General features: G+C 42.9%; 3 protein-coding genes across 6 annotated transcripts in view; all 3 read right to left on the bottom strand.

Annotated features, from left to right (window-relative positions):
- The window catches only part of myo5aa (myosin VAa), a 47,546-nt gene extending 47,218 nt beyond the window's left edge, over positions 1-328 (bottom strand). For all 4 annotated transcript variants that reach the window (XM_058089001.1, XM_058089002.1, XM_058089000.1 and 1 more), the window contains exon 1: positions 86-328. In XM_058089001.1, the coding sequence (XP_057944984.1) occupies positions 86-112 (27 nt within the window). In that variant the 5' untranslated portion in view covers positions 113-328. The remainder of the gene's footprint in view (positions 1-85) is intronic.
- Positions 329-2,176: 1,848 nt separating this feature from the next.
- On the bottom strand, positions 2,177-5,346 carry LOC131139336 (cAMP-regulated phosphoprotein 19-like). Its single transcript, XM_058088849.1, has 3 exons — positions 5,131-5,346; positions 4,223-4,345; positions 2,177-2,422 (listed from the first exon to the last, which is right to left on the bottom strand). Exons 1-3 carry the CDS (start codon positions 5,317-5,319, stop codon positions 2,252-2,254), a joined length of 483 nt encoding a protein of 160 aa, XP_057944832.1. The 5' UTR covers positions 5,320-5,346; the 3' UTR covers positions 2,177-2,251.
- A 598-nt stretch (positions 5,347-5,944) lies between these two features.
- Positions 5,945-23,094, bottom strand: part of atosa (atos homolog A) — a 29,448-nt gene continuing 12,298 nt past the window's right edge. The window contains exons 2-12 of the mRNA XM_058088848.1: positions 15,410-15,594; positions 14,880-15,076; positions 13,588-13,713; positions 11,749-13,498; positions 10,629-10,754; positions 10,069-10,157; positions 9,185-9,275; positions 8,495-8,653; positions 8,111-8,179; positions 7,436-7,635; positions 5,945-7,027 (exon numbers count right to left, since the gene is read on the bottom strand). Of these exons, the coding sequence (XP_057944831.1) occupies positions 6,874-7,027; positions 7,436-7,635; positions 8,111-8,179; positions 8,495-8,653; positions 9,185-9,275; positions 10,069-10,157; positions 10,629-10,754; positions 11,749-13,498; positions 13,588-13,713; positions 14,880-15,076; positions 15,410-15,594 (3,146 nt within the window). The 3' untranslated portion in view covers positions 5,945-6,873. The remainder of the gene's footprint in view (positions 7,028-7,435; positions 7,636-8,110; positions 8,180-8,494; positions 8,654-9,184; positions 9,276-10,068; positions 10,158-10,628; positions 10,755-11,748; positions 13,499-13,587; positions 13,714-14,879; positions 15,077-15,409; positions 15,595-23,094) is intronic.

Here is a 23,094-nt window from a genome sequence, read left to right on the forward strand (position 1 = left end):
TCGCTATAACGGAACCGATGTCATACAAAAGCTCATTTAGGGTGCAGCTAGCTTGCGGCTACAAGTCAACATGCACTTGTCTTACCTTTGTGTACAGCTCCGACGCTGCCATGACAGCCGCCAGCTATGTGCTCACGCCAATCTGCGCTAAAAGTCGCTTGGTGGTCCGCTCCGCATGGGACTCGTTGTGTCCTCGTATCTCCAGTATCGCAGTTTGGGAGATGGGGGCTCAGAGGTAAGATATGACCCTCCCCGCCATGATAAAAGGTGAAGTAAGCCAGGGAAGGAGCAGTCTGCCGCTGCTGCTACTACTTCTGAGGGAAGGCTATCTCACTTTGCATTCTGGGTATGATGGATGAAATGATTCAGCCCAAAAAAAAAAAAAAAACAGAGCGATACCTCCTTGGACAAACAGTGGCCTCGTGTGGTAAAAGGGTGAACTACAAGCTCGAATTGTTGTCCCGCTTATAAAATCAAAATAATAATATCAAAATATAATTTATTTAAATTATTATTATTATCATTATTTATACAAATTATTAAGTATTGAGTATTTGAATTAAAAAAATATTTAACTGTTTAGTAAATCAAATTGAAGTGTTTCCCTTTTTCAACTGAACGAGTGACATACATTTACTGTTAAAAATATTAAAATTTGTTGAGATGCACCGGGGTTGTTTGTCTATATGTGCCCTGTGATTGGCTGGCCACCAGTCCAGGCTGTACCCCGCCTCTTGCCCGAAGACAGCTGGGATAGGCTCCAGCATACCCAAGACGCACCTGTATTTTATATTATTGGGGTTGAGAAAAGTCAGAACAAAATAGTACAGTGTAAATGCATGCGACTGGAACAGGTTTGAATTTATTGCCTGTGGTCCTGCATACAGATTTTGGTTTTGGGCTGATGAAAATTGTCAGAAAAAAAAAAATAAATCAGGACTGAAACTGGTTTTGAATTGTATGGCCCTGCTTCACATAATACTAATGTAAATCAGGATCAGATCTTTATTCAGTTCTGGAAAGTTTTAAATTTACAGCTTATGGCTAAGTGTAATGTTTTTGGACTCGGTCAATATTTTCTATGGCAGACTATGAAATGCTCACACTGTGTTTACACATGGTAGTGCTAATGCAGATATATGTGCATCATATTGCGTTCTATATGTTGATGTATGAAGACAGTCATTTAGTGATTGGAAGATTCACACCAATGTGTAAGAAATTGATATAATAAAGATGAAAAAGTCATTTGTGCAAAACTATTTTATTTACAAAACAAAATGGCACAAATTAACAGGAGGGCAGCCATATACATGCACAGCTCAGATAGATAGATGTGCGAGCTTGGGTTGAAACATCTATGGAGAACCCCGGTAAAGCGGTAACGACAGGGGATGATTATTCTATTTAGCTGGCCAACGTTGACACGTCATTAATGTCTGATCCCGGCGCCCATAGATTAACGGGCATAGAATGACAGCAGGGATGTACAACATTCAGGCAACTGGAGATATTTTGAGGCTAACAAAATCTTGCTCTCCCCCCACTTTTCAAGGCAACTTTCCTGGTCCCGAGACGTCTTTGAATGCAGCGTTCATCAGAATCAGTGCTTACATGCAGCCTCTGTGTAAAGCTCTGTACGGAGTTTAAAAAAAAAAAGAGCTCTGCATTTGGGAGTATGGGGTTGGAGGGTCAGGTGGGGTTGGGGGGGGTCACACAGTTCAACACTGCGGTCCTTACATACAACGCCACCCCCTTTGAGAGAAGACTGGAGCATATTGACAGTGTCGTATACACAGAGAAGGAAATACAGTGAATGATAACAAATCTGATGTAAAATGCTAAAAGGCTGACGTGTGCCCCATGTGCCTAACAAAATGAAATGTACTATATACACACTTCCGCCACAATAAAAGCCTTCTTTGTCGTCTAGAAGCTTGTGGTTCTCAGAGACGCTCGTTAACACTTGTCCTGTCGTTCAGTGTATCTTACATGAGAGTAATAAAGAGAAATGCAAAGAGGAGAGGGGGGGGGGGGGTACAAGAGCTGGGATAGCAGCCAGTGGAGTAAAATAAAGACGGTTTGAAGGTATCAGCAAGGCATTTCCTGCCGGGCGGGGTCTGGGTTAGTAGGGGGCGGGGGGCTGAGTTGGTAAACAGGTGGCCCTGTGCGGGTGGGAGAGGTAATGTTACAAGCTCTTGAGGTGGAAGGGGGGGGCGGAGGTGTTTTGCAGCGGAGGCCCCACTGTGCATCAGCCAGCCAGTTTGCTGGCCACCAGAGAGGGTTTCCTCTGGGGCAGGTCCTGGGGGGTGGGGATGTGGTCCCCCGTGATCTCAGTCTTCTCCGGAGCGGCCGTTGGCAACTGCTTGTTCTTTATCTTGGCTTTGGCCATGTTGTAGTCGCCCGAATCAAAGTACTTTTGCTGGAAGAGAAGAGACACAGGACCGGCATAGTAAAGCTGTGACTTCCTTTGATAGCACTGCTGGCATTAACACATCGCTTGAAACAAGACGTGCTAGCAAACAAGAACAATGGAGTAGAGCAAGGGTTTCCTCCAATTACGCCTCTGAGGTGACTAATTTTATCCAAGAGAGGACTGAAGGCAGCAAGAAAAGGGAATGCGCTGCAGCATCATGTTTGTTTTCAGACTTAGCCAATCCAAAGATTGAAGATCAAGCGGATCTACGAAAATAAATAACATGATATGTCAAGCACTTTCACATTTATTTACAGGCACCCCTGCTAATGTTTCAAGATTTTCCTTTATATATCATATAGCAGACGAACATGGTGGCAGATGAGAAGTGAAATGAAGTTTATAGGATTTACATTATTTTAATAAAAGTAGGCGGGTTCTTAAATGTGGTCATCCTTGTTGTTTAGTTGATTCGAATACCCTTAAAACTAATTATTGGAACACAAAATATGTTTGGTAAGCTCACCAACCCTTGACCTTTGCAAGTAAAGCCCATCATGACAAAGGGTATTTAAGGTGGCCAATTCCAAGTTGTATCTTCTCCAAAGAGTAGCACCATGGTAGCCTCAAAACAACTGTCAAATGACCAGAGGGCAAAGGTTGTTCAACATCATGGTCTAGGGGCAGGATACAAAAGCTAGGTCAGAGATTTCAGCTGTCAGGTTCGACTCTGGGGAAACATAGAAATGGAAAACCACAGGCACAGTCCTAGTTCAGGCCCGGGGTAGCAGGCCAAGAAAAATCTGATAAGCAGAGGCGAAGGATGGTGAGAACAGTCAAACTCAAACCACAAACCACCTCCAACGTGATCTTGCTGCAGATGGTGTCACTGTGCATCGTTCAACTATTCAGCTATTCTGGGAGATTCATGCGGAAGAAGCCCTTTCTGCGTTCAAGCCACAGAGTCGCTTGAGGTATGCTAAAGCACATTTGTACAAGCCGGCTTCATTTTGGAATAAGATGCTGTAGACTGATGAAACAAAAATTTAGTTATTTGGACCTAACATGGGCCACTATGCATGGCGGGTGAAGAACACAGCATTCTAAGCCAAACACTTGCTCCCCACAGTAATATTTGGTGGTGGTTCCATCATGCTATGGGGCTGTGGGGCCAGGGCAGGTACTGGGGATCTTGTTCAAGTTGAAGGTCGCATGGATTCTAGTCAGTTTTAGCAGATTCCTGCCAACAGTGTTCAAGAATCAGTGACAAATTGAAGTTACACCGGGGCTGGAGACTTCCACCAAGACAATGACCCTAAACACTGCTCAAATCCTCCTAAAGGCATTCATGCAGATGAACAAATGTTCTGGAATGGCAAAACATGTTCATACGTAGCTGATTGAAATGCCATCGCTCATACGTATAAAGTGTGTTACTTGTGCTGTGATTTGGTGCTATAAAAAAATCAATTAAAATGAAATTAAACTAACACGACTACCTTGGAGGAACACCAAACCGGGTTAACTAAATGTCAATCAGCAAGTCCTGACAGCCGTCTGCGGTGGAAGAAGTAGTGACTCAGTATTATGGCGGTACGTCGAATTTAGAGCATTAAAAAAAACACCATAAAACTTGGCACAAACTCCAATATGAGGAATGTATGCCAAAGTCCTGAGATTTTGGTCCATATCGCCCAGCCCTAACCTCTTTTTAACGTCCACACTGATTGGAGACACTAGAAATGAGCTATGCATTTAAATGCAACATTGAGAGTGTGCAAGTTATGATAAGATGGGACATTTTACCCCCTTCTGAAGGCGTTTACGAAGCAGATCGGAGCCGCCGGGTTTATTCCCCAAGTTTGGGTATCTGGCCTTCAGTTTGGCCTCCTCTGCCTTCTCTGGGTTGATCATTTTATCTTGAACCTCCTGCAAAAGATAGCATGAGACACATTTATTGAGATTACTGAAAAACAGGCATTTATCAGGTGTCATAAGACCCTGGTTTATTAATATTTTGCTTGCAGGATAACAGCTGAAATATAAAACACAGAACAGCTATGCATGAGGTAATTGACTTAGTAGTATCCGACCTACTAGTTGTGTGTCCAACATCATTCACAATAGCGATACATCTGGTATATTTTGGTTAAATGTAATGTATGAATGCAGAAATGCTATTAATGAGCTAATGATATTAGCGTTACTAAAGTTACTACGGTCATCACCCATGCTAACGTGCACAAGGTTGGCTAACTAGCATTGATGGAACCGCTGTAAGTGTTGCCAAAAGCCCCTCCGATGTGTGTTAAAAGTGGAAGCGGTTCGCTGAAAGTGTGCATATCGTACATAAACCGACGGCGGCTTGAGGACAAGTAAATCATTAAAAGAAAGGCCATGGTTATCTGTTTGGGTGGGACAATGTTAGCTGTTGAGCTAACCATGACAGTTGATTAGCTTGCTAACATTAGCCTGCTCTTCTGACATCAAATGACTACCAAACCTGACATGAATATGAGAGAATATTGAACCTTTAAACCAATAGATATTGTTAATTTAGCATATTTAGCAGCCACAAGGACCCGAGGATGTGTTAACAATAACCGAGCGCGAAGAAAACAGGGCTACTCTTAGCGGGAAGCTCACGCTCGAGCCGCAACAAAGTCAACCGCGCTCCTGACCATTTCCTCAAAAATAACCACCAGCTTCAATACCTGCTCTTCTCCCAGCGTCTCTTCGGACGTCTGAACGTCTTCGTTTCCGTCCGACATGTCCAAAAAGCGGTCTGTCGTTACAACACAGCTGCCCAAGTGGTCCTCTCCTGTGTGACTGATGGTGGACGTCGTCGAGCTCCCTTGGCCTGCTGTCTCCTGAGCGATATGCGCGCGCGCGCTCCCGCACATGAACGTGGTCACGTGTAAACTTGTGTCGTCATCGTGAACGCCGAGAGCGAGCACGCAGATTTTAAAAAAGTTGCGTAACGTGCCGATCAGCTGTTAAACACGTGTGATGTTTGGCAGCAAAAAAACAACACATTTTGTGCTCATCTAAAATGTTTAAACAAAGGTTAATAACCTGAATTTGAACTTTATTGTAATTAAATTGTTTTAACAACTATTTAAATGTACAAAACACATTAATGCAAACCCTTTTTAATGGTAGCGGTTGTCTATTTAGAGGTTTCCCTTCCAACATTAGTCAGTGTAGGTATTTTTTCTGAAATAATCAAAGGTAAAAAAAGTATTGAAGAATATAACTCAATCTCCAGCAAATAACTGGTTTGGGTTGGTGGGTTGATAAAAAGGGAACAAAATACGGCTTAATTGAAGCTATAGAAAGTGTCTACAGGCATTTGTCCTGTTCTGAAGTCTTATAAAAACACCCCTGCATTAGCATGTTTATTATTTTATCCTTTATTTTTTTTTAAATTATATTTTCATTTTTAAAATTTAGTTATGACTTCTATTGGGAGTTATAACAAGGGAAATAGCATTTCAAATAGATGAAAAAACACACACAGACACGATGCAGGTTTAAAGATTGCTTTAGAAGATATAGATATAATTTGTTTCCCTCAGATTTGAATATTAATGTCAAAAATACTATGATATACAGTTTACACTAAATCATCTTAGCATGAGACATCACAAACAGTAACTGAAATATTAATTTAAATATTAAATAAAACAGAATGGTTAGGTCAATGGAAAAGTGAATGTGTAAACACTAAAAACTAAAAGGTTACATCTTTCTATTGCAACACTTCCAATAAAGTGGTTTTCTTTGTAACAGTACAAAAATGTATAGAATATTACTATTATTTTTTCCAGTTTTGAGGAGGAAAGAAAAAAGTAATCCACAGTGCATTTCTGATGTTTTTTTTTTTCTGCTGTGATGAGTTCACTTGAATTCAGTGCGATTGCATGGTCGACTTCAGGTGTCCTTTGAGGGAGGGATGACAATGATGGGGCGGCACTCCACTTACTGTCCTCTTCCAGACGCATTGAGAATCATCAAGTCCAAATCAGGGATAATTTACCGTCAAAGCAACAATGTAAAACTTTTTGTTTTATCGTGAATTTGAATTAGTTGAGAAATTGAGATTGAACACTTATTCATTATGAGGTCCGATTTGACATTCTGATTTGGGAAACCAAGTGTGCAGAAGTGAACTATTCATTTGGACAATCATTGGTCTCTACTCTCCTGCCAGACGCTGGAGGATTCGCTCATCAAATCATGTAAGGCCATTTTTTTTCCCTACTAGGAGTTCACTTCAACAGTGAGTGAGTGACCCTCTTACATCAAAGTTCATGCATGTTATTTTCAAACAAACAAGCCTCCCACGCCGTCAATCTGCTGTCCTTCAATCCGTCTTCCTATACAAGTCACACAAACTGACACAATGACTCGTGGCTGATCAGGTGGAGAAAAGGGTGGGGGGAGTTTGTCGGGCGTCAGCAGCGGGGAGAGAATGGCGGGTCAATGGGGGACTCTGTGAAGGACTGGAGCTCGTAGGCAGCACCGCTGTCCACCTCCATGGACTTCCTAGAAAACAGCAGACGGATGTCCCTGTGGAGGTAGATCTTCCCAGACTTGGAGCTCTGGAACCTAGGATGGAGATGTGAGAAGATGAATCACAAATAGCATGTTAACCACACACAAACTTGTTCCACTTTTACTTTTCCACTCTCGGTTGCTGGAAAATGCACAAAAAACCCCAAAACATGCCACATTGAACACTACTCAGAAACAATATTGGAGGAAAATGATGGCCATAGACACTGAAGAAATCTGGTGGCTGCAGCAAAGTGGAGACTGTGGAGTATTCTAGTAATACTGCAATGTCCAAAAGGCACAGTAACAAGAAAAGCTAGCAGGTGTAACCTCTAATTTGCTCGACACAACTGGCCAATTAGGTTGTTAATTTAACAAAAACCATGCAAATCACAAATTCAGTCCAGCGATCCCATGTTAAAGTTGAAAAGGTGGCAAAAGATGGTAAGAGAGCCGCCTCACCTCAGATGAACGAGGTAGCGCAAAGTGCGTGCCTGCCCCAGCATGAGGGGCTTCCTGCTGATCTGATGGTTCCCGTCCCGCCTGACGGGGACGGAGAACGTCCTCTGGCGTAGGAAGGTCTGGTGTCCAGCTGGCATGGCTCGCAGGTCGTACATCACCACAAACATCTTTACCACCGTCTTGTTCGGGTTGAATAAGGTCTGTGCGAGCGGGGAACATTGTGTGCAACGTAAATCTCATAGCGTCATGTCATACTACTGCAGTACAAAAGACTCAGTATGCACCGTTTGGCCAAAAGTATAAGGACACCTTCTCGTTCCACCAAAAGCCAATTGAAAATTCTTTTGACGCCATTTTGTAAACGTGTCTGTTGTTTATTCGTGAGGTCATTGATGTTGGCATCTCTGCTTCTTGCACACCAAACCCATCAAAAAAATGTCCGTATGTACCTTTGGAGTCTTCCGCAAAATGTCCAAAACCCCAGATTATTCCGTACATTTGTCCAGCTAGTATACAATAAAAGTACACGCTTGGACTGTTTGTAACATGACCACTAGGGGTCTCTCATCCCTTCCCTGATTGCAATGAATATTGCTATGTTCCCTGACTGAATGTAAGAAATCCTGATAATTTATTAAAAGCTATTAATAACAAAGAATTAAACAGAGGTCTTACCACTTGAATGGTTCCTGATGGAGGTACTCGGTAGCCCCTTTTCCCCAGGGACTCCAGGTTTATGACACCCTGTGGGAAAAAACACAAGATTCCTTTAGGTTAGGTTGATATTAATATCAATTTAACATTGCAGGAGAAACTCATTATAGAGAAAATCATTATAAATTAAATAATAAAACATTTAAGACAAACCCTTTAAGGTATATTACATGGTACACAGGTTATTAGATACAGCATTGCCCATAATATAAGCTTTCCGTGTGGACCAGTCTTTAAGGAAAAAACAGATTTCTATGACGCGTGTTTGCAAGTATTATGTCGCACACAAGCTAAAGAATGAGCAGCTGATGTGAGGCAACACAAGAGAACAACAAGCGATGTTACCATGTAAGGTGAGGGGGCGTTGTCATCAGAGACGCTGTAGAAGGACACATCCACGGGTAAGGTCAGGTGACTAGGGCAGAAAGATCCGCTGGCTCCTACTTCAGCCGTGAAACCCTCCACCGTCCCTAAAGGCTCCAGGCGGTAGTTCAACACGCACTCCTGACAAGGGAGCGCATTTGGAAACATTTGTTATTTTTCAACAGAAAACACACTTTTTATTCGGTCTTGAAAAAAAACAATGGATTTTCACAAACGATTAAATTTAGCTGTTTTTGGAAGTTTTCTTTAAAGTATTAAAAAAAAAAAGATTAGTTCATCCCTCACATTTCAGTACTCTTTTTACTGGGGATTCAAATTCAAATTAAATATGGTTAATTGGTTCTAATACCGTAATAAGGGACGACTGAAAAACCAAGCATTACTAGCGCAATATCACATCTACAATCCTTAATGTAAACAAATGAGCATTAAGATTAAGATTAAGATTTGCCTTTATTCGTCCCTCAGTGGGGAAATTTGTATTGCACAGCAGCAAGAGTACAGAGTCAGTTAAGCAGTACAAAATACGCAATATAGAAAAATAAACAATATAAACAACCCAAGTATTAACAGAATCAACAGTTTTTTCCCAGAGTTATATACAATACAGTATGTAGAAAATATGAAACCAGAGGTGATATGGAGCTATACCTCAAAGTTCCCCAGCAGACTGAGACTGGCAGGTGGAGCACTCGCGCTGAACAGCTGATGCGAGTCCTCCTCTTCTCCCTTCGGGCACACCCTGAGGGGTTAAAACAACACACACACTTGATCAATGGGTTCTGTCGTGACGGGATGAAGAGGTGAGGAAAGTTCATATACAGTACACGTACAGACACTCTGCATGTGTTGAATTCAATCCACTAACAATGACGTAACACCCGCACAGGCATCATCAAGAGCAGGGGTGCTCAGCCTTTTTCAGTCTCCTAAAGATCTACCTTCTGATTTACAATTTGGAATGGAATGGAATGGCCTTTATTGTCATTATACAAGATGTACAACGAGATTGGAGAGCTTCTCCTTTAAGTGCAAGTATACAAATGTAGAGTAAAAAAGACAATTTAACAAGATATATACAAGATATCCAAAATATACACATAGTATTGCACAGGAGCATATGCAGGAGCAGACACATTGCAGATATATTAATTTTAGTGCAATGATAAATGGGTCATAGTGCAAATAATGACTGGTGTATACAGATGAGTAAAGCCACATACGAGTGTATTGTATTGGGTTGTTAAATAAATAAATATGATTGAGGTAGTAACAGATTTCCACTTTGCAGAACTAAATAACTGCTGTCTTAAAAGTGGCACTGAGCAAACCACCCACACGTGCTCTGAGTAGGCAGTTGCTGCCAAACTAAGAAAGTTCTGTTCTGGTTGCTGTTTTGCTAGAGCTCAGATGTTCGGCAACTGGCGGGAGGCACATTTTGGTGCATTTTTTCCATGTCTGAATGCATCAATAGGTGTGCACAATAAAGTGGTGAGTACAGTGATTATAAAGATCACAAAGAAGTAAAGATGTACCTTTTCCCAGAGGCCCAAGGTAAACCCTTACAGCCAACCAAGGAGGTATCCAGGTCAAAATAGCCAGTTTGGTTTTTCCTCTGAGGAACCTGTAGCAGTCACACAAGTCATGTTATATGATATACAGTATAAATTTCAAGTAATACAAATATATGTCGCTCAATAGGATTTCACTATTTTTACATGTTGTATACCTACATTACATGAGTGCACATTTTAGTGATGAAGAGTACGTGAGATCTAGATTTGTTGCTATGTGACTCATGGCAACAATTTACCTCACTTTGAGTGAATCATGCTGCAATAGTGTGCGCCTGTGTAATCATCAGCTAACTACTCAGTAGTCCTGCCAGATAGATAGTTCAGAGTCTCCTTCGTGATGACTGCATTGTGAGCAACATCGCAGATGGCTACTTAGCGCGTTGTTAGGGACACCGATAAACTGGGAGCACTGGCGATTCATCAAGCCTACAAACTTGAGTCACTTGGAGAACAAACATTCACCATAAACCCCACAAGAGTTTGCACAGTGAGCGGGTGTGTGAGTGTGGTGTTCGTACCGGGCTGGAAAGCAGAGGCAGGCCAGTGCAGGGGTGGAAGGCCTTGGTGGCCGTGGCATCCAAGGAGTGGCGATTCTGCTTCCTCCAGCCGTTACAAGGCCGCAAGGGGGCAGGGCTGTGAGTTCGCTGGGAGCACAAACAGAGAGAGAGAGAGAGAGATGAGGCAAGTGGTTATATGCATATGGTCGTAAACGCACATCGTCTGTGAAACCATGTTCTCAAGTAGTGTGCCTTCATTTTTTATTAACACTCATATCTGCATGGTAAAGGCCACAGTCACGTACAAGTACTGATCACTTTACAAGCACGTCTTTACTGTTGCACCTTTTGTCCCCAACACAGTTTAAGTCCCTGGAACAGTCCAATTTCACACTTTGATAAGGATTTTTTTTTGTGGCTCACACCTTTGTAGAAGCTGTCATGGTTCCGCTATTGAGAGTCGATAATGAGACCAATTTTATCCGTGATGAGAATGAGGGCAGCAACACAATGGAGACTGCCGAGTACAATGCTGCAGCAGCAGTCAGTTCACGTTTTCAGGCTCATTTCCTGTCCTGTATTGTCAAATTTGCACAGCCAATGAGCAGTTGTTCATGTCATATGGTTTCCCCCAGCCAACCAGGTACTCAAAATAGTACCTGGTTGTGGAAAAGACTTGTGGTGCATAGTAGATACGGCACAGGGAAAAATAACACAATTGTAAATCTTTAGCAGTACTATATTGCCATTATTATTGTATCTATTAGTTATGGGCTATAGTGCCACCTGTAGTGCCACCTGTAGTGCCACCTGTAGTGCCACCTGTAGTGCCACCTGTAGTGCCACCTATAGTGCCACCTATAGTGCCACCTATAGTGCCACCTATAGTGCCACCTATAGTGCCACCTATAGTGCCACCTATAGTGCCACCTATAGTGTAAATCTTTATCAGTACTCTATTGCCATTATTATTGTATCTATTAGTTATGGGCTATAGTGCCACCGATAGTGCCACCGACAGGGCCACCGACAGGGCCACCGACAGGGCCACCGACAGGGCCACCGACAGTGCCACCTATAGAGCCACATGTAGCTTATGTGGATTGATCGGGGGAAGCAACTCAAATGTGGAGTCTCTTACCAGAACAGTCGGAAGGGGAGTCAGGTCTGGAGACAATCGAGGTGTGTGGTTCTCGTCCTGCGCTGAAGCGTCAGCCCGTGATGGTGACTGAGGCTTGCTGTGGTTTTGGATTGTGTGACAGTTCATAATGGCGTTACGACCGGCGGGCTGGACGCTCCTGTTCTCCAGCGTAGGGACGTAACGTCTGCTGGTTGAGTGGACAGTGAGCTTTTCCGGCGTGAGAGTTTGTAAACGTGGACCAGCCTGGCCGTGTGACTGGCCTTTGAATAAAGGTTCTTCAAGTGTAAAGTGAGCGCCGTTTTGGGCTCGGGGTGAATGGCAATCAATCCCCGTGTCGACTCGGGGCTGGTTTGTGCAAATGGGCGTGTCTGAAGCGGCGGTGACGTGCGGGCCCCTGTTAAGTTCGTGGCTGTGGCCATTGGTGTAGCCTTCATTGGCGGCGTGTGATGCGTGTGCAGGGTTTGAGTATGTGCGTATGGTGTGCGTGACCGTTGTCGTGTGTGTGTGGTGCAGAGGGCTGCCGCTCCTGCTGTGGCTGGGCGACAGCGAAGGGACGGACAGTCTCTCCTGGATCAGTCTAGTGATGTCATGCACCGCCTGGGCGATGAGGGAGCTGTCTCGCTCCTTCTCGCCATCCTTCTCTCTCTCCAAGCTCCCTTCTTGTCGTTCTCTTTTCTCGGTGAGCTTCAGCTTCCTGCAGGCTGCGGGTTTTGGAGACGATGTCTCCCGTTTGTGGAAAGACGCGGTGGTCAAGGGGGTGTGGAAAGTCGTGGACCAAGCATGTCCCACAGACTCATAGGGCGGTACCTCTGGCTCTTTGGTCTTACTGGCAGCTATGTCGTCATTGTTACTGCTCCACGTGGCTTTGGGGGGGGTATCCGAGGCAAAAAGCGCCGGGGGGAGTGGCGGTGCTGTGGGGTCGCAAAAGTTGAGCCTCTGTGCGATGCGGGCTATAACTTCCTGTCTCTCCTGTAACAGCGAGCCAATGAGGGGGTTTGTCTCACTTGCCGAGGGTCTCGGGGAGGGGCAGCGGGGCGGCTCGGCCAATGAGAAATTCTTAAAAGCTCGGAGCGGCTCAGGGATGGCCGCCTTTGACCTCTCACTGCTGTTGCTGCTGTAATCCTCTAACGGCGGGGGGTCGGATGAGCCATTGAGGGACGAGTACAGCCACTTACCGGGCTTGCTCCCGGTGAGCGGGGAGGGGGAATGGGAGCGGGAGGGTGTGGGTGAGTGGGAGGATCTGTGGAACAGTGGGGAGTCCTGACTTTGAGGGATGTTGACCTGCGGGAGCTCTCCGTTCTGGTAAGCGCGGCTCTCAGCAGGTTCTTGGGTCTTCTTAATGTAGGGGAGTGGGGCAGCGGTGTGTGGAAGGCTGTTTATGGGAATATTGTTAATGGGAAGATTTGGAATAGGCATTCCGTTAAGGAGGAGCCCCGACATGGAGGTGGAGCTTTTGCTGTACATATTGGAGCTGTGAAGGAGATTCTCCTTGCTGGGTTCCTGGCTCTTTCGGAGGGTGGTCAGGCCACCATGGCTGTTGAGGTTCGGGTTGAGGGTGGGGGTCTTGCTATAGAGCGGGGGCAGGCCGGTGTGAATGCTGCAGGCCAAAGTGGGATAAGTAGGCTGGCGAGGCAGAGACTGCACACGGACTTGCAACGCAACACTGTGGGACACATTGGGGACGGGGAAAATGTGTTCGGACGGCGGCTGGGAGAACTGCCATACCAAATCATCATCTGCAGCGCTGATTCTGTTTAAACGACAAAGAGCACCCGTATAAGTCTTTGTCTCATATGAGCAGCATCTTCCTCAGCATCTTGACGAAGTATTGACTCTAACCTGTACAGGATGTTTCTGGGGACGATGCCATGGGAGGCACTGAGCCAGGCGCTGAGCTGCGAGAAGAAAACGTACGAGCGAATGGCCAACAGCAGCGTCTTCTCCTCAATGAAACGATCACCGCTTCTATTTTTTGTGAAAAAGAAGAAGTGGTAAAAATGTGTCAGGGTTAATGAAAACCTGTTCAGGGATGTGTGTTCACCATTTCTTCAACAAATGCGAGCTGAAAAGTGGGCCAGTTTTCCAGGCTAATTGACCCTCTGGGTACCAAGCTAGTTATCACGTATTTAATGTTTTATTTAAACCATGCAATAAATTAGTGTGTACTATGTGTGGTTTCATTTAAACCAGGGGTCTCAAACTCAATTTACTTGGGGGCCACTGGAGCTAGGGTCTGGGTGAGACTGGGTCACATCAGGTTTTCAAAAAAAAAACAACAACAAAAAAACGCATTTATTAAAAACAGAAAAATATACAAACTTTTTCAGTGCTTTGGTTCCGATTTTCTACAATAAAAGCGCTGATAAAACATTCCACTGTTCTCAAATATCTTAATTTTTATTTTTATTTAAATAAACAAATCAAAAATAAAGAAAATCAATCAATCAGTAATAAATAAATATAATAATAATAATAAAACAGCAAATAATAAAAACTTAAGAAACCACATATAGTGAATAAATTATTTTTTTCAGATTAAAATGAACAAAGCATTATTAGAGCCCTGTAGACATGACAAAACACGACTATAGTCACATTTATACTCTTTTTATTTACAACATATTGCGCAACTGCAAGGTCTTGAGACACGTGCTAACTCGCAAACTAGAGAGCTAGCGACCTAAACGGTAGCCTCCAAGTTATTTCCTTTAAACTTAAAAAAAGCCAAAAACTTACCACTTCCACACGGATAGGGAGGATAACTATTAACAGTTATTTAACCTTTAACATGAACATTAATCAAACGTAATATTTTTTTCTGGGTACATGATACCATACAGCATCCATATCAAACTTGCGTGGGCCACACTAACATTAAACTTTCATATCAAGGCGGAGGCCTCAAACTAGTGTCCTGCGGGCCACATTTGGCCCGCGGGCCGCGTGATTGAGACCCCTGATTTAAACCAATATACACAGACATACTGTCACTGTAAATCCTCATTTCCACCAAGCTCTATAGTTTAGCTCATTTGGTAGACAGTACAGCTTTTATTGTGTTTCCTGAGTGAGAGCAGGTGAGAAGCCCTGTTGTACACGTCAATTAATATCTCGTGTGTGTTTGCTCTTACTGTCTCGGAACAGGCTGTAAAGTCCATCTCTCCAGCAGCAGCGCGTCCTGTTTGATGACCGGGTCGCTGATGGGGTCGCTGGGTGGGCACTCGTCGCCATAGCAACAGTCTGGCAGGAGCATGACCTCGATCATGATGGGGATGCTGTTCCTCCAAAGAAGGATCACCTCCGAACGGGTTCGCCGCGCCTGCCGACACTTGACACGGACAAAAAGGTGGAGCGTGGGTAATGATTAGTGACTGTCGACACGGGGAAACCTGAAATTAGTGGGGCAAACCAGATGGGCCCCGAGACTCTGTTGAGCCTCGTTCAGGGATGCATTTATCTGTGGCTGAATTGTGGTGGTTTTCAAGAAATCAATAAAGAAACAACTGGGGAACTTTTATGAGGCTGCTTTGTGTGTCGACTAGTACTCAACAGGAAAAAACACTCACAGGATGGCTTCTACTAAACAAATCAACTCTTCTCAAACACACACACACACACACACACACAAAGAGTAATCAAAGAAGGTCTGCACTTGTCTTACCTGGGGCAGTTTATCGCTGCAGTCATGCTTGTGAAGAGGCGGCATGGCCGACTGGGCTGGCGGACAATGCAGCCCCTCAGTCCTGCCCTTCACAGAATATTCCGGCGTCCGTCCCTCTGTAATGAGCAGAGTCAGGAACACCAGGAACTCCTCCGCATCATACTCGAAAAACTCCTCTGTGGCATCTAGATGAAGCAGAGGAAGAGAATTCATAAGCATTAAAAAGTATCCATTTTGCAAAATGGACTTTTAATGGACCGTGTTGTTCTGACTGTAGTATTTGTTCCTAGAACTGTTAATGACCACAAACGTGAGAACATCCATCATCTGCCTCATCTATCTGTTTGCTCCAAAAGGATTGCTTTTTTCACACCTGACTCCCAGGGGAGACAACAACAAATGGCGAGTTCCAATTTTCTACAAGAAAAGCTCTGATAAAACATTCCACTGTTCTCAAATATTTTACTTTTTATTTTTCTACACAAAATAATATGAAAAATAAATGAACAAATCAAGAAAAAAGAAAATCAATCAATCAGTAATAAATAAATAAATATAATAATAATAATAATAAAACAGCAAATAATAAAAACTTAAGAAACCACATATAGTTGGTGGGTAGACAAATTATTTTTTTCAGATTAAAATTAACAAAGCATTATTAGAGCCCTGTAGACATGACAAAACACGACTATAGTCACATTTATACTCTTTTTATTCTTTTTATTTTATTCTATTTACAACATATTGCGCAACTGCAGGGTCTTGAGACACATGCTAACTCGCAAACTAGAGAGCTAGCGACCTAAACCGTAGCCTTCAAGTTATTTCCTTTGAACTTAAATAGCCAAAAACGTACCACTTCCACACGGATAGGGAGGATAACTATTAACAGTTATTTAACCTTTAACATGAACATTAATCAAACGTATTATTTTTTTCTGGGTACATGATACCATACAGCATCCATATCAAACTTGCGCGGGCCGCACTAACATTAAACTTTCATATCAAGGCGGGGGCCTCAAACTAGTGTCCTGCGGGCCACATTTGGCACATTTGACTATTGTGACGTCTATGTGATCCGGACTTCTTTGATGGGCTGCAGATAGCCTGCACTCAGTAAACACGGACCGACTTTTCCCAAAGTCCCCTGGTGAATGGCACCATGGGTGTACCCTGGCTTACAATAACTTTTTGGTTTGTCCTCTTTCTGTGCCCTAGTATTTGTTAATAGGGATTTTTAACTTGGCTTAAGAAGGGCTGGTTCTTAAAGAGTGTATGTGACACAACTTTTCCAGTTTGGTTGCTTCAAAAGGAATATATTTAGAGCTTCCATGTCAGCTGAGTGCAGTGGCAGGAGTGATGTCACCATCTGCTCTCTCTCTCTAACACACATGCATGCACACACAAAATAAGCATCCTATAACAGTTGTACCGGGGTAGAGCTGCCATTACTGTTGAGCACTAAGTACAGTAAGACAATGACTATCATTTGACAGCCTGACTTTATTGGTCATAATAGAAATTACTATAAAGAAAATTCCCTAACCACACCAGCACATGCATCAAGTGTATTTTTAAAGCAAGGTCGATGAGCTGCTCTGTGATTTTGGAGGAAGCTAACAAGTAGCCACATATCACTTCTGTAAAGAGTCCAGTTAACAGCCCCCAAAATTTATGAAGCATTCTGGTGATCGGTGACAAAAGCGTGTCAGCAGCATCTGCATTTTGAATGAGCCGCTCAGTCCTTGCAGCTGTCCCATTTATGTGCACATAAATGCAACACTGTCTCCATTGCTGCTTATCAATTTGCTACACAAGCTGAGGTGAATTTGTATATTAAAAAAAAAATGCTAACGACCAGCTTCCAGAACCTCTCATTACATTATGTGCAGCAGTACCAGACGTACTTAAAAATTCTGGCTGGACTGTCTGCAGCTTCAATTTAAACAAGAGCACTCCGAAAGTAGGGCCCTCTGCCAAGGATTATACATTTGTCACCTGCCAAAACAACGCCGACACCTGATTAACATTTTTTTTGTGAGCTCCCTAACAAGTGACTCCCTAACACTCCCTTGTGTCAGTGTCTGAACAATTCAAATGAGATTAAAATCCATCAAATCCAGTTCGGGGTCAGAACTGGATTCAACCAGGTTGAACATTACACCGCACAATTCCTACGACTCGTTTGACCCCAAAATAACATTTCTCACAATTCTTTCTTATATTATAAAGACTAATTTCTTTTTCACTAGGATTATTTATTGTGATGACATACATCATCTTCTTCACCCTCAGAGCCACCTGTTACTCGGAAACCAAATGTATCATCATCTCTTGATGATACTATTACACATTTCATTACTAGCATTTTCATTGTGTGCTGTTTTGCCAACAGTGAAATCAAAAGTCAAGGTGTCAAGCAGAAATTTGAGTGTACGACTGTATAATTCATTTTAAATGGGGTTTTGCAACAAAAAAAACCCTACAAAATTGACAGAACAAATACATTTGGCAAGCAAGATTGTCTGCTATAGTTTATTTTTTTATTTAATACAAATAGATTTGTCAATTTTTCCATTTAATATATATTTAATATTTAAATTCAAATCAATAAAAATAAAAAAAACTCAAAAATTGAAAGAACAAATACATTTGGCAAGCAAGATTGTCTGCTATAGTTTTTATTTATATATTTTTATTATATTTTTTATTTAATACAAATATATTTGTCAATTTTTCCATTTAATATAAATATATTTAATATTTAAATTCAAATAAATAAAAATTTAAATACAATTCATCATGATGACATAAATAAAAAATGTTTTTTAAATACTAAAATAACGCAATACAATAGAAAAGGGGTTGTTCTTTGATGCAAAAAGCGGTAGAAAATGAATGAATGAAACTCCTGACTATTTATTCATACAGGGGGCGCTGTATTGCAGAATGCAATGTATCAGGGCCACATGGGTAAAGAGCACAGGATTTATTTTAATTTTGACCTTCCCCATGTGTGAATGCCACAAGTTAATGAGGCATCCATCCAATTAGAAAAACATCCAGGTTGCTATATTAAAAACAGAGCTAAAAGCCTCTTTGGCAGAGACAACTGAAAAAATGGGGTGAAAAAAAGTCGCCTGTTTTAATCTCTGCATCCATGGAGAGAACACCCCTCCACGTTAGCAGCAGTCTGGCTAGAACCAGAAAGTCTCTCACAGCTGGCGTCACAAATGCTATGTGTGTGTAGTGCGGTCCGCCAGCCAGTAACACACACATTCCTGCGGGGGAACCCCTCCTCCATGCTGCTGCTGCTGCACGTGGAGAGAGGCGCAGTCCAACACAAAACATAAAGGGGTGGGGGGGTGGGTTCTGTTCACCAGCTGTAAGCTGAATACACGAGCTGAATGAGGCGGAGCGTGTGGATCGTTTTCAAAAGGCTTTAACAAGAGCGCGATGATGAAGAAAATAAATAAAACAAGCTGATGTAATGTGTGACAGAAGGTCATAGCTGAAGGTGACAGTCCATCTTCTCCATGTTTATGTGCTGGCTGCACGAGTGGGCTCTTATTCTCTACCCACTTGGCTTTGCACTCGGGGGATTTGGGCTAAAGGTGATGCTCCGTGAAGGCGGCAAGAAACGTAGATGGATGAAGTAGGGGGGCTGGAAGCCATCAATGACGAGTGGGGAAGGGGGGGCAAACAAACAACATGTAACCACCACCTACAGCCCAAATCACGCCAACGCTTGGGCGCAGGTTGGTGTCGGGTTGCGGTTTTCTAGGAGGGAGAATTCTTGGTACGTACACATATACACATTAACCCCCTGAGGGGGGAAAAAAAAACGAATACCAACAAACACAGGCACAGTGACACACAGCCCCACCAAGCCATCCAACACACCCTTTGAAAACACACACACGTGCAATGCTGGACAAAAGGGCTAGTGATGCAGGGTTTGAGTTGGGGCGTCATGCTTGAATAGGGCATTCCTATGAAGCCTACACACACAAAGACGCAAATCTTTAATGGGATGCTGGCTGGGAGGTGATCAGGATGCAGGACAACACAAAGAGACCGATTGGCGGGAAGGCACCAGTAAGACATAAAAAAAAAGAGCAGTGTTCAACACTCAGTAGCACATTTAATAGACTGGTAACGGCCAATAGAGCTAGACGAGAACAGTCTAGATATGCTTAAATATTTACAATCAGATCTATCTGTTATGTCTCGTGTTTGGCAGTACAATTTATGTGCCATATTATTAATCAATCATTAAGCCTTACATACAAGGTCAATGTTCAATGCTGCCTTTTCCTGCACCCGTCTTACTCACTGGCCTGTGACCAAAAACATTACTGGCACACTTGTCTCCTGTAATGTGTAACCTGCCTTCCAACAGGGTCTTTGGAATGACTTCAGTCATATTTACTGTCGCGTTTCCACTGTATTCATTCAATGTGAACAACAATGTGATCAATCAGGTGCTACTAAGAGTATAAGTCAAACACCATTTCCACCAGGCAGTATGGTTTGGTACAGTTCAGTACGGTATTATCCTTTTGTTGGGATAGTTAATTTTTATGTTTTTGTGTCAAGCAGTATAGTTCGGTTGACCGTAGTATGCATTTTTCTTTTTAGGTATTGTAAAGGAACCCACGGTGTCCCATGTTAACATTTCGTGGTTTTCCAGGGTGGTGCCACAGGTTCAGTGACTGGTTGTCAAAAGTGTCACTTCTGTCAAACAGAGCCATTTATTTTCACTTGGACTGTGTGTCAATCCATATCATTGTCAAATTGACAAACAACAAATACATTAAAAACCAGTATGGTATTATCCTCCTATTGGGATGCCAGTCAAAGAGTTATGATACCTAAAGTCATGTGTCAGATCGAGCAATATGGCTGGGTTCAGTCTTGATCTTTCATAGTTAACATTGTAAAATTGACCTAAAATGTCCTACGACACCACTTTCTTTGCACTCCCCCTCCCGCACACACACACTTTCTTTGGAGTAAAGGTTGCACTAGAACAATATACTTCTCTTGTGTACTACTGCCTTTCAATGACTGGTCAACAGAACTGTGCCTCCTATCAAATAGCCATTTGTGTTTATTTGAACTATAAATCATCCCCTCAAAAACCAGGAAGTGAACTTACATAATTAGCAGAAACACAGAATGCAGCGGGACGAAGACAACCAAGGCAAAGATGGACCTGCTGCCCTGTTGTGCGATCATGGCTGTATTAGTAGTATTATTTGAAACATAACACTAGGTGCTACTCGGAAAGAATATGCTGGTTGCATGAAAAATGCACACAGCTGCTTTGAACAGTTGAATAAATGCTCAATCTATGAATCGGATACATCTATATTTCAGCATCTCCATATGAAAGAAGCAAATGTAGGCTAATGCAGCTATCGCCACAAGCCAGATCGGGGTTTATTGTTCCAAATGGTACCGTAGCAAACTTAACTGAACTGAACTGCTTGGTGGAAATAAGCAGCTTGGCTGATGCACTTTGTACTATTACGCAGGCACAAAGCGACACTTGATCCCCTCTCTTTTCCCACGTGCCCGTGACCTCTCGTGTTTGTTTCCACGAGGCAAATGTGAATTACGTAACAGGTCAGATTTACATTAGGCTTTCTTATTACTAGGAGGCTGCGAGTGCCTGCCACCAAGTGTAGCTGGACTCCGGCTACTTTGGCCAGTACACGCTAGCACACACAAACAAGCACCTCTCAGCTATCCTCATATCCCCGGGCCAGAAGCAGATCAGTGCGGAGTTATGTGGGATGGAAAATGTCCTCCAGGACAGGAGCAAAGGGTCAGCTTTGGTAGCTAACGTGTTAGTTAGAGCAAACAGACGGCTGCGGCGGGCACACACTGCGGGATAATTTGTCATCACTGACGGCAAACGTGTCGCTCATTTTCTTGGCTGTCGTTAGTCTAGTGGCGCTTGGATGTGTTTTGAGACTCTCTTCACCCATGTGGAAAACAAAACCAGGGAAATAATCCAATTTCAACATTTTGAACACAACAGCGTTTCTATTTTAATAAAGACAGATGGGACGATAGAAGACACACACATACACACACACACTTTCATATAAGCTGGCCCATTAATCCATGCAGTGTGGAGACACACATTCAGTGCAAAGATAGTTCTTGCCTGCTTGCCCCGGCACAAGCTGCACAATAACACACACCCATGTTCATTTGAATACTGGTAATGTAGCCTACTTGATGGAAAAACATACCCAATCCTGTTCCTATTCTGTATGGTGTCGAGCTCTCTATTTGCTTACGAGCACGACTCACTCAAATGCAACTGAGAGCGGTAGCTTCAGTCTCGCCAGCAGTTTGCAAAGACACACACGCACACACGATCAAAGTCAAAAGCACTGACGAGCTTAACTGCGCCGCATCTGCTCGACCGCTTATCAAAGAGCTGGGTGCTGTATATGGAGAGTACTGATAATAACATGCAGCCTGGGAGAAAGACAAGGCGCACATCAGAAACAGAGATGGAGAATAAACGTTACTATTTCTGAAGAGCATTTCGAAAAAAAAAACCAAAAACATCCCAAACCAATCTGTATACACGCCACTGGTATTTACAATGAATAACTTTCGACACCAAAACGCAGGCTGCCAAGCTAATTCCAAAGCAACAGGTGCCACCATATGTCCTTAAGAGAGATTTCGGTAATCATTAAGCATTAGCCCTTTTTGCACCACAGGAACCTTTTCAGGAACCTTCCCTTTTACTTTGATATTTTCAAACGCCCCCCTGCATTTCCAAAAATCTATCTGGGTATTGAGGTTCCCCGAGAAGCAGAAATAGTTCCAGGCGGCCATTAAGGTCTTTTTCCAGGAACTCATGTGGGACATCTATGTGCTGAAGAACGCTATTGAGTGGAACAAGTCACCATGATTAAGCAAACGTATGGCTGCAAACATTATTCATTTCTACAAGCTAATTTTTCACGGCACCTATAGCAAGGTTAACGTGTGTTTTGGTAAAATGAGCACTTAAGGTGCACTGATGCACCTTATGTGTGCACAGAGTTCGAAAATCTGTAAAAAAAATGTTTGGCAGCGACTTTGGTAAGGACTTTGCTTGATTGACTGTCGTATGCTGGCAGCAATAAAAAAATAAGAACAATACATAATACGTATAGTACATACGTTGGCAAGAATAAACCAATCAGAGAACATGACGTAATACGTACAGTACGTACGCTTAACCTCCGCCACATCACAGGCTGCAATATTGGTTGTGTTGCTGATATGTTGTGCAATATATTAGCTAATAAATAAGCATTCGTCCAATGAAAGCGTAGTCCCATCAACATCATCAACACAATTGAGAACCTTGGCCAGCGGAAACGTGGGTTTATTGACTATGAAGTTTGTATCTTTAATTGTCAAAATAAAAATAAATCAGTGGTGACTGGCAAGTACTTTTGGTCGCAGCTAAACTAGCATGAGGGTTGAAACAGCAACAACTGCTGACAAAAATGATTCTTTTGCTAGTTAGTTTTTCACCGTGTATCATTTTACATGGGAAAAAATGAGATGCGTGTTATTGCGTCCTTTCAGATTTCATTGCGTCAGGGATGCGGGACGCGTACCTATCCACATCACTGACACACACACGCACACAGTGA

Source organism: Doryrhamphus excisus, chromosome 12 (assembly GCF_030265055.1).
Source record: "Doryrhamphus excisus isolate RoL2022-K1 chromosome 12, RoL_Dexc_1.0, whole genome shotgun sequence".
Taxonomy (NCBI): Eukaryota; Metazoa; Chordata; class Actinopteri; order Syngnathiformes; family Syngnathidae; genus Doryrhamphus; species Doryrhamphus excisus.

Bases quoted from the DNA above. Each gene is read 5' to 3' on its own strand.
- LOC131139336 (XM_058088849.1), bottom strand. From the start codon at position 5,319: ATGTGCGGGAGCGCGCGCGCGCATATCGCTCAGGAGACAGCAGGCCAA. The intron at 4,346-5,130 runs GTATTGAAGCTG...TATCTTTTGCAG, and splicing joins AGACGCTGGGAGAAGAGCAG to GAGGTTCAAGATAAAATGAT. The intron at 2,423-4,222 runs GTAAAATGTCCC...CTTCTCTTCCAG, and splicing joins GTAAACGCCTTCAGAAGGGG to CAAAAGTACTTTGATTCGGG.